Source organism: Gobius niger, assembly GCF_951799975.1.
Source record: "Gobius niger genome assembly, chromosome: 4".
Classification (NCBI taxonomy): Eukaryota; Metazoa; Chordata; class Actinopteri; order Gobiiformes; family Gobiidae; genus Gobius; species Gobius niger.
Genome location: NC_136855.1, coordinates 11,427,599 through 11,439,356, shown reverse-complemented (window position 1 = coordinate 11,439,356; position 11,758 = coordinate 11,427,599). Strand labels below are relative to the sequence as shown.

The following is an 11,758-nucleotide window of genomic DNA, read 5'->3' as shown; positions in this document are numbered from 1 at the left end:
TAATTATTGCACATGGAGCCTTTACAAAAGTAAAGTTATATTTGACCACGGTTTGTCCAAGGCGTCCCGTTTTAGGATACATTTAGCAGCATCACTGGTATAAAACAGTCTTTAAAACAGTCTACTTTTTCACTCTAGGATTCATTTACAGGACAGGGTGTGAAACAGGGTGAAAAGTGGGAAGTGAGATAATCATAATAGGTTTTCGAGTTGAGATTCCATGACGCCATGGCAGGCATTTCCTTGCTTCTTTGCATGTGCACTTTGACCTAACCTCTCGGCCACATAGGGGCATTTGAGTTAATATAATATAGCCCTGCTCCTTCATTACTTATCACTCAAATGAGGTCAAATGACCGACATACACAAGAGCAACGTGACCGTGGCTCTTTGCCATGGGGCTCCATTACTGATGAAACATGTACAGAGAACAGTGTTCACTGTGTGGACGCCTGAGGCCAGACGTGCTCAGGCTTAAGGTAAACATATGGAGAAAAAGAGTCCATCCCAGAGTTGGCCCAGTATATCGGGTCATAATCCTCCTCCATGTGATCTTCATGGTCTTCATAGATGGGTTCATCGCAGCTTTGCTCCTCTTCATCAGAGCGCAGCCCGCTGCTGTCCCCGCGGCCCCTGCTGTCGTCAATCAGGCCGTTGTGGCACTGCCCGCACACTCTCAGCTGCTTAGTCGGGTGGATGTGATCAATCACTGCTCGCTTTCTGGAGCACAGTCCACAGACTAGGAAGCCACATTTCCTGCAGTGGTGCCGGCGGTGGGTGACGGTGAACTTCCGGGAGCAGCGCATGCAGATGGCGGAGGCAGGGTCAGGGATCCAGGTGACGGCGAAGGTGGATGTGGCTTTGCGGCTACTGCTCTGGAGGACACGAGCCTTACACAGCTCTATGTGCTCCATCCAGGCCTGTTTCTCCTCATGAGACGCAGCTGAGACATAGAAGGACTTCTGTGGAGTTTTCACCAGCCACTGGTGCTTCATCTGGAAACCGTTCTCCAGATCCTCCAGCTCAATGTCCTCTGAAAAGACAACATTGAAGACGAGTTCAATACGAGGATTAAAATCTAAGAGACTTTCAGCTTTTCTCATGGAGAATTAATTAATACATTTTATGCCTTTCTTTTCAAATATAAATAATACCAGTAAAGTTCATGCCGCTGCATGAAAAAGCCTCACCAATCAGATAAAGCACATCATGTGACATATCAGATTTCCATCAGTAAATAGGTTCAGCTATTGTTTGCTGTAACATACCGCCCTCATTATAAGCTATCAAATTCCATGTTAGAGCTATGGGGCATAAGTTATTTTTTAGCAGAAATCTGGTTAATCTTACAAGCGCTATGGTAGAAGTTTCTTGTCCGGGAACACAACGACACAATGCATTGTCAAAACCACCAACTTTTCAGACCAGTGGGCAAAATGAAGGAATACTCAAAAAGTATCATGCATTCTTTCAGTACTCACCAAGACGTATAACCTTCTGCCTCTTGAACCAGCGGCCGTTGATGACGATGCTGCCATAGACCAGCATGTCGTTGAACAGGAAAAAGGCTCTTGGCCGTGGCCCGCGGCGGCTCTGCTTCATCAGGCGCCCCTCTCCGATCAAAACACGGTCTGGGTCCACGAGACGTATCCCGATCGGCCGGAAAGACTTCTCCACAGCCTCGATTCGTTTCTGGTTTTCCACCTTAAAAGACATCTGCTGTGTCATTGTGCCTGATTATATTGTCCACCTTGTGCTGTTGAATTTGCTTGCTGCATGTGAAAAGCTGTCTGGGCTGAAGACTGTGCAGCAGAGGCTTAAGTGTCTAACGAAAAGTTGAACAACTGGTTTATCACAGCCCAAAGAGGTGGGACCTTTACCGACAAGCAGACACACATGAAACAGGTGCAACGTCTTCCTGGTATTTGCACTGGGACTTTTTTTGAACTATTTATCAGCGAATCTAGACAAGAAGTTGAAAGATGAATTACTAGTATAAAATATGAGTATAGCATATGCACCTGCCAGCAAATTTCCAAAAGGTTTCCCTGTGTCCTAGTCAGTTGTTGGACAAACTGGGTTCATTAAGGACATTAGTTGAAGGTCTGATCCCAGTTGCAAGCATTTCATACTGTTGTTGTGTCCTTGGGCAAGACACTTCACTTTCCCCGAATGGATCTGTGAGTGACTGGAGGATTTCATATTTAGATTTAAGTTACTTATGTCAGGACACAGAAAAAATGAGGTGAAGCTAGAAGTTTGTCAGAGCCAGGAGTCAATTTCACAAAGCTAAACATAATGAAGCACATGTGCTGCTGCGTAAACCTTTAAGCTACGGTTCCTTTCAGCCTTTTCATAGTACAGTTTGTGAGATAGTAGATACACACATGCTTAAATGATCAGGAGGTAAAACGGATTCTCAACTCAAGTTGCAACACAGAGCTGACCAATAAGCAACATTTTAAATTGCATGTGTTCATTGTATTGCAAATTTAGCGGTTGATTTAGCCATTGTAAGTATAGATAGACAGTATATTGAGAGACATAATGGTTTGGGGTCTGGATGTGGTCAGGCACTTGGAGAGTCCTGGTGTAAAACCACAGAACAACATGGCACACATCAGCAACTGTGTTTAACCCTTGGATGCACAACCTACCAATACCTACACTCTTCCACAAGTGGGGTCAAAAATGACCCCAATTAAAATCAATGCGTTTTTGCAATAAACTGGGTTGTTGCTCTGCAAAATCGAACGAAGAGTTGTAATATTTTTTTTTAGTTAGCTTGATCAGGTACAAAGTGTGCGCGTGTATGTTAGTTGGCTACTGTTAGCTAACAATAGCTAACACAATACTCTGTTACCTACCTAAGTACAATACTGTTAGCTAACACCGAAGTAGGCTAATCTGATGGTTACACATTTCACACATTTGATCACTAATTTGATCACACATTATAATCTGTCAATGAAAAATAAGTTCATAAATGGAGGTAATACTGACATGCTATGTAAAAATGACTGACATCAGATGTGTAAGTGGGACGATCAGAGTTGCTAAGAATTAAAGGTTCATAGAAGATTCCATAGGAACTGCTTGGAGTCATTTTTGACCCCACTTGTGGAAGAGTGGGGTAGTGATACAAAAACTGCAATTTCTTAAAATGAATGAAAAAATAAATAAAAAGCTTTAAAAAGCCAATGAGGCATATTACACTGCATGCCATTTAAATAAGAGCCTTGTATCCAGTGTGTCTGAGTGGGTCATCAATCACCTGTAGTGTATTGGTCAGGTGAATTTCCATGTTGAAATCCCCAATATCAATATGATTATGGAGCAACAAGCTGCACCATAGAGAGTCATGTCTGTGACTGGACAGTGACTGTCTTTTTTACTATGTTCTTTTCAATTTGAAAAGCACTTTTTGCATTGTAAATGTGCTAGAAATAAGATAGAAATAAAGTTGACATTGACAGGGCAGGGTTGGCAGTGTGTTGGTTTATGTCACAGAGGTTAGCCTCTGTCCTTTGTTTGGATTTCTCAATGTCTTTTATACCCTATTGTTTGCATCTGAATCTCTGACGCACTTGAATCTTCTATTTTTGGAAATGCTCTTGTCAGCATGATGAACTCATTTTCAACCTAGTCAGCACAGCTTAAACTTCACTCCAACGATTTATTATGGGCAGTTTGGATTATGTTTATTGTATATTTGTGTGGAATAGAAGAAACTTAACTGGAAAATTGGCAGATCAGTAATTTACAAAAAACACAGCCATGAATCATGATCACAATCAAGTAATTTGAGCCACTACCAGTAACAGGGAAATGTTTATGGATCGTGGGAGGAAAGTAATGTGGGGATTTATCATACAAAACATGAATGAGGTACATTTTTGCAAAACAAATGAGATCCAGGCGGTGCTTTTCCCAGCAGGTTCCACGAGCATAACATGAGGAATTACCCAAACATTAACAATCAATAAAACGTACATTACAGAATGACAGAAGTGCCACTGATACAGACCAAAAGAGATCCTGCAAAATGATGCACTGCAGCCTCATTTTGAAATGTGAACCCGCCTCACTTTAGTATATCACAAGTTACTTTAGTGACAAGCATCTCTTCATTTACCTTGTGCTGCAGGCTGGAACAACAATCTGCCTTGTGCTGCTGATGTTTTAAATATATCTGTTGACAACCTAATGATTGTTCTAACTGTATATTTTTTTGCATTGCTTTTCTTTTTCTCTTCTTTTTGTGAGAAAAAGTTGATTTTGCATAATACCCCTCTTTAAAATGCAGGATGGGAAACAGGATTACCACCGTACTCAACCGAAATCCTATGCAGCTTGTTGAAACTAACACTGCTCTGTTGCACTTTTAAACACCGAGAACATCGTGTGCACAAGCTAAACAAGGTTCATTACAGTCACAGTGTGCAGACGTGAAGGGTTCATTTTCACCAGAGACAAAACAAAGACAAAGGCCTAAAGGCACAAAGTCAGAGGAGTTGAACAGGTTTGAAAGAAGAAAAAAATAATCAGTGTTTCACAGAGTCAGTGTTTCTGTTACATAAAAGTGGGAAGACGTACATTGTGTCAGAGAAGTAAGAACACATGGATCTTAAGATCGTATCACAAGAACAGATTCCAGTTTTCTGAGGCTATAATTATAAAACTATAGCGTCTCAATCAAGCACTAAAGTCACACTGAAGAAAAACAGATACAAAAATGGGGCTCCTGTTTGTGATCACAGTCAAGACTTATCCTTATGCTGGTTGTTGGTGTGACTAATCATTTTTCCAAAACATGCATTAACTAAACTCAATTGACTGAATCTTGACCATAGATTTATTTGACCGTTTAAACATCACTATTCTCAACATTGACTGGAGCGACAGCATCTCACCATTTGTCGGAGAATATGCCGCTCCACACTCAGCTGTGATCTGTCATTGTTTAGAGAGGTATTGCTTCACTCGATTAGTCATTTTCACAAATTAATCCCTGGAATTCCGTGTTGTAGAGCAACAACACTGAGTCACGCTCTCCGTTCAAAACAACATAAGGCCTTGGTTTCAGTGAGAGCCGTAGCAGGAGCAGTGGGAGTAATGGATTGCAAGACGAAGCGAGAAGTATCACAAAGTCGTGTGCTTTAAAGGATCAGCTGTGTCCAAGTAAATTAAGTTAAAGAAGCCATCCTTGATTTTTTTTATTTTCTGTTATTGGAATAAAATTGGTTTTGTCCTTTAGTATATGGTAAACGCAGACATTTATCATTTATTATCTTCACAAAACAGTTATAAGGAGTTGACATCTGCAACACAGCTTCATAAATGGCTAACACACAAGCTAACACACAAGCTAACACACAAGCTAACACACAAGCTAACACGCGTATTGACTCACCACTGCTCTGTCCTGGCCTCTCCATCATATTGGGGACTTGCGTTGGTTATAAAAGTTAATCCACTTTGATTCTGGCGAAGGTTCACCAAACATCCATCAAGAGACAGTCACAGAAAAACAATATTTTGGCTGATAGTCGCTGAATCCCGGGAAGAAATTCCAAGAGGCCTCTTCTTTAGGAAGGTTGAAAAAAGTCCCGCACCTCTTCGTAGCCAAACACGCTTTTCTCCGCGACATCGTTAGGTAAGAATAAAGAACAGGCGTGTCCAGAATAGTTTAGAAAGAGCTCCTTATTCACATCCTTCAGTGCAAACATGACATCTGTCCATACGCTCAGGGGGTGCGTTTTTTTTTTTTTTTTAAGCTGTTTTATAAATTAAAATCAGTCCGTAATGCACTACATTACAGAAGTTGTGCACTTCCTGTTTGACACTATGACGTAAAAAACGTCAGAGTGTCACAACTCAGTCATTTTCCAGTAGAGGGCGGAGCAGCTGCTCAGAGAGCAGGATTCAGGAGGATTACTGAGAACTGCGTGAATGAAGCCACAAACCACTCTGGGGGTGTTTTTGATAAGGAAATAGCATAACAACATGGCTAAAAGCTCCAAAAAGTCGATTTGTAACACCTGTAACATCTTTAGGTAAAGTCCTGCAGTATCGGATTGTTGCACCTCATTCGGGACACCCTGAGACTCTGGGCGATCTATAAATATCGCCTGTTACGGCCTGTATGTAATTTTCCACAGAAACAAAGAAGAGGCCGTCTAAATGGATGAACAGAAATAGAAAAAAGGTGTGCCTCTTTCTATTTGTGTACATGAAAAGGCCACTGGTCAATGCAGTGATTATCCAGCTTCACGCCCTAAACCCTGCTACAGCCCAGATAATAACAGTGTATAAAGAAGATAAAGCTTAAACGTTTATACAGGTGATTCTCAATGCCATTTTATTGCCTAAATGCTGTATTTTTGATGCCACAGTGGAAAAAAAATCATATTTCAGATATTCTTTCAAACAGAGGAATGAGGCGAAATGTCCATATTTAAAAGCAAATTGGACACAATGGGTAATTTTTAAACTTTAAAATGAGTGCAAGTTCAGCCAAAAACTGCAGCTGACTGAATGTGTTCGGGACCACATTTTTTTAATCGTGCAGTAAAAACAGTTAAGCAAAGTCTTTATTTTCCAGGAAATGTACATTTAATGCCAGTTTGAATCCAATCTAATGTTTTATTTAAGGGCTTCATTTTGTCACAATTCATTTTTAATGATTTCAAAGACGGAGCATTGGGCTTTTTGCAGGTCTTTGTAATGAAGTTTGTCATCTCACTCCCCCCATATTCTTGACACCCTCGTGTGCATGAATGTGACTTTAGATATGATGCTGCTCATTAAGAAGGATTCCCAAGAGAATCAAATAAAACAATCATTATATTGTAAGGAGATATCATCATATCAAGTGCTAGTCTAACAAATACTCAGGGGTTTTCCATTGTATTTACCGGAGAATTTCCTCCACGCCACTCTCATCGGCCAATAACAGCACACTATGAACCAGAGCCACGCCTTCAGATAAGTGACACAGCATGTATTTTTTGAACAGACTAATAACATTGTAATTTTTGAGTCTGTTATGATGCATGGTAGGTAGGTCAGCTCATTTGAATTGTCAAAAAAAAAAAACATTTCCTGATGGGAAGTGCAGCAACACAGGATGGATCAATGAGGAAATGAAGATACAAACCAGTCAAAAGGTGCTTTTAAATATGCTGGTTTCTAAAGCAGATTATTCATTTATTGAAAATCAGTTGTGTGCGGCATGTTATAAATATTTTTTGTCGGCAGGATTGGACTGACACAAACACTAACCAACCAACAAGCTCCTTTGGAAAGTCCAGTTATCTGATTTTGCATGAAGAAAGAGACAATATCCACAACCTCCACCCTCATTCTGGCCCTGACCTTAACCACAGTCTTAACCACAACTTGGCCTAATTTATTTTCAAAACCCTAACCCTAAAACAAGGACAAAGACAAGCTGTTGAGCTGCAACAACTGTTTTGTAAATAAAGAAACAAGGACATGTAAGATAGCGATGATGATGATGACAGACTTAAAGATGCGATCTGAGCTTGACAAAAGGAACAGCATAAGTCGGTGCACAGACCGACTTTGCAGGTCGGACTGGTCCTCATCGAGATTCGCCGCCTTTCAAAAAAAAACAAAAATGGCCGAGCTGGAACTTTCAACAAGCGCAGGGTTCAGCTTTCATAACGCTAAAAGTTTAGGCAGAGAACAAATCCAGGCATTTTCCCACCGTTTCACAGTTTGGAGAAAAAGATGTTGGTTTTCTATTTTCCGAAACACCCCAGATCACAAAAGCATCACAAAACTTACATTAAACTCATCAACTGTGGATATTTGAGATTAGAAGCCTTTGGCTTTGGAAACAAAGGCAGTGTGCTGTCCCCAGGAGGTCAAACCTTTCTTGTCAAGTACCAAATATGGCTAAAAGGAAGCGTTCTGAGTTTTAGTATCAAATCTACCTCAGGTTTACTAAAAACTAAACAGTGACTGAACCACAGTATAATACGATTTCTGAGTAACGATGACAGATTTCCTTTGTGAAAACTTCATCTGCCTGTCAGTCAAACAGAATTTACTGACATGATTCACGAGTTGGGCTTGACTTCAAAGCCGGTACAGAAAGTGGGAAAAGCTGTTCTCGGCATTTGACTCATCGTTCAGTGCACCGCCCGCGGACACATCTACTGCTTTTGGGTTCAGTTAATCTTTACTATATGGTGCAAGTTTTAAATTTGCTCATTGTTACTTAACACATGATTGTCCGGCTGCTTGGGGGCTGCCCCCCTCTGGCAGCAGGTCCAGCACAGAAAAATAAAAACATAAGAGAAAACAAAAAGAAAGACAACAGAACCTCGATTCCTTTTAAGAGCACATCATAAAGATTAATATGTTATCATGAGCACCAATCAGTCAATATAATACCTTTCATGAATAAATGCAGAGTGTGTTATGTATTATTCATGCACATTGACTCAAGTAATGCTACATGATGTGATGATGATGATGGTGATGATGATGATGATGATGATGATGATGATGATGATGATGATGATGATGATGATGATGATGATGATGATGATGATGATGATGATGATGATGATGAATAACAGTGATACTAACATGGTAATAAATAAGGCATAAGGTAAAAAAATAAAATTATACACTTGTTATAAAGTGTAATATACTGTGATTGTTGATTTACTGTAATGCATTGTTGCGTTTGATGTAAATATGTAACCATATGTTATTATTGCAACCACATTATTATTGAAGTGAATAGGGGGTGGGAGTTAATAAGCTTGTCTTCTTCCCACTCCTTTTCGAGCTACAATGTTGTTGTTTTTTTTGTTGTAATTATTATTATTGTTTTTCTTGCTTTTGTGTCTGTTTTGTGTAGCTCGAAATATAATATTCAATCAATCAATCAATTGTCCAAATCACTATAGTATTCTAGAGAGTCTTTGGAGACGATCCAGGTAATATAGGGTTGTCCCAATTTATGGTGGCTATCACACTTGGCCAGAGATGGGAGTTTAATAATTCCACCCGATTAAAACTGTAATGTTTTGCTACGAACTGCTTTAAGGTTCCAGGCCTAAATAAAGAAGGGTGTGAGGGATGGCTTACACCTCTCTCTAATTTGCCCATGTTGAATGTTTGGCTGCATTGACCACCGCTCTGTGGTCCTCCATGCTAAAACACTTCAGTAAAAGTTTGGATACACCTGGGGAAATCTATTTTTAAATCTATGTATAAACCTTTATATTGGACTTTTCAACGTTGTCTCTGTGAATATTGTTAAACAGTAACAGATAAAGGAAGAGTTTTTTTGTTTATAATGTGTTTTATTTCAAATATAAAAACGAGGCAGGTACAAAACATATTAGTATTAAACACATAAATATAGTGCTTGGTCATAAGAGACAAAGGTAGAGTCATATTGTACACAGTAATGCCAAAATGGATCAATAAATACAATTAGTATAACATTACAAACAAGTCCTTCATAAATAATAGTAATAATAAAAATAAAAAAACGGCACATGATGTGCACATCATTGTTACATCTTTAACCGTTGTGCAGCCCAAACAGGCAGTGACTCAGTGGAGTTACAGAGCAGCATCAGATATTTGCAGTGAGGTACATACAGTGTTTAAGCGGCAACAGCCAATAAACTTTGTGATTCTGCTCCTCTGCCTACAATACTTAAGTCGTCTTGGCGACCTATGATTGAAGAGCTGCACTTTTAGCATTGATGTGGGACGTCTTATCAGCCCTCCAGCATCATCTATTGTTGTCATTGATGTCACATGTTTCCAAGTGTTCAGATGTGGGGCCACACGTGCTCGGGCTTTAGGTAGACGTATGTAGAGAAAGAGTCCATGTCCGGGTCGACCCAGTGAATGGGGTCATGTTCTTCATCCGTGAGGTTTTCAGAGGAACTCCCTGTGAGGTTTTCATAGTTATTTTCCTCACAGCTGTGCTCGTCTTCATCAGAGCGCGGCTCGATGCTGTACCCGCAGATCCGGGCCTCCTCGCTCAGGCCGCTGTGGCACTTCACGCACACCCTCAGCCGCTTGGTCGGGTGGATGTGGTCGATCACCGCGCGCTTCTTGGAGCACGATCCGCAGACCAGGAAGCCACACTTCCTGCAGTGGTGCCGCCGCTGGGTGACGGAGAACTTGCAGGAGCAGCGCATGCAGATGGCGGAGGCGTGGTCAGGGATCCAGGACATGGCCACCGGGCGGTCGCTGCTCGGGGTCGGGAGGCGGGTCTTGCACACCTCGATGTGCTCGATCCACTCCTGCTTCTCCTCGTGGGACGCGGCTGAGACGTAGAAGGACTTCCCGGGGGTTTTGATCAGCCACTGGTACCTCATGTAACCATCCTCCAGGTCCTCCAGCTGTATGTCCCCTGAAAACAAAATGTTCACATTCATTATAGTGCACAGTCAACAGAGTAGAAAGCACATCCTTGCACACACAACACCACTCTGGGTGCTTTAACTACTTTGCCTACACTTTGTCAACACTTGTTTCCTGACTAAACAACAATAAAACTCCAGCCAGGAAGTCCTGACCAAAAGTAATTTCAGATATGGAGATGTTTCCCCAGGCTCCTTACAGGTTGCCCCAGGGAAATTTAAGGATGAAGAAAGGAGATGAATGAGTTCTTGATATTTTTAGTTTGATTGCTCACCTAGTGGAACGATCTTCTGTCCCTTCAGCCAGCGGCCGTTGATGACGATGCTGCCGTAGACCAGCATGTCGTTGAACAGGAAAAAGGCTTTTGGCTGTGGCCCGCGCCGGCTCTGCTTCATCAGTCGCCCCTCTCCGATCAACACCCGATCTGGGTCCATGAGACGCACCCCTGCTGGTCCGAAAGACTTCTCCACGGCCCTGATGCGCCTCTGGTTATCGTTTGCGAACAAAAGCGTTTCTCCCATTGTGATTTTAGTAGGTCCAGTTCAGCAGTTTGCTGTGTGTTTTCCTCTGTGCATGTGAGTAGTTGTCTGCCTGTGCTGAGCGCTGCACAGCTTATAAAGAGGCAGTTTGTGATGCAACAGGGGTTTCCAGCTTTCAACCGGTTTCTCTAGAAAAGGAGGAGCTACAGTTTCAAAGTATACAAGGAAGAGAGTGGCTGTTATAATAAAAGCAGTGTCGGCCTTTTCAGGGAAATCTGACATACTTGGATTTTGGAGCCACCGCCTAAAACAAACACCGTCACACACGGCAGTCCAAAAACTTTCCCTACTGAATAGCACTGTGAGCAAAACGGAAATGCATTTTCTGACAGTTTAGGGACAAAATTTCCACAACAGAATCCCTAGACTACTTCCTCACCTGATGTATTTATATTTAACATTTGATCTGTTGATCTTGTTAGGAGAGTTTGGATCCTGCCCGGATGGAGCCTTTCTGTGTGGAGTCTGCAGATTCTCCCTGTGCCTATAGGTTTCCTCCGGGTACTACGGTTCCCCCTACCACTAGAACATGGACATTAGGCTAATGTGCATGCTAGGGTGAGTGGTGGTGTTCGGAGGGAGCAATGGCGCAGACTAGCAGCTTCGACCATCAGACTACCCCAGGGCAGCTGTGACGACAACAAAGTCTTTACTCAAAAATCAACAAGATCCAACATCAATTCTGAATGAATGTCTATCTAATTTAGCATTCTCCATCAGTTTTAGGCATAAAAACTCTTATTACCAATTTTAAAATTATACTGTCGTTGTGTCTTTGGGCAAGATCAGAG

The 11,758-nt window shown here is 41.5% G+C and overlaps 1 protein-coding gene across 1 annotated transcript; it reads right to left on the bottom strand.

Annotated features, from left to right (window-relative positions):
• Positions 1 to 437: 437 nt before the first annotated feature.
• On the bottom strand, positions 438 to 11,146 carry LOC306962406 (uncharacterized protein; the record flags this gene model as incomplete). Its single annotated transcript, XM_079555527.1, has 5 exons — positions 10,703 to 11,146; positions 9,841 to 10,417; positions 1,751 to 1,802; positions 1,482 to 1,704; positions 438 to 1,033 (listed from the first exon to the last, which is right to left on the bottom strand). Exons 1-5 carry the CDS (start codon positions 10,947 to 10,949, stop codon positions 438 to 440), a joined length of 1,695 nt encoding a protein of 564 aa, XP_079411653.1. The 5' UTR covers positions 10,950 to 11,146.
• Between the last annotated feature and the right edge of the window lie 612 nt (positions 11,147 to 11,758).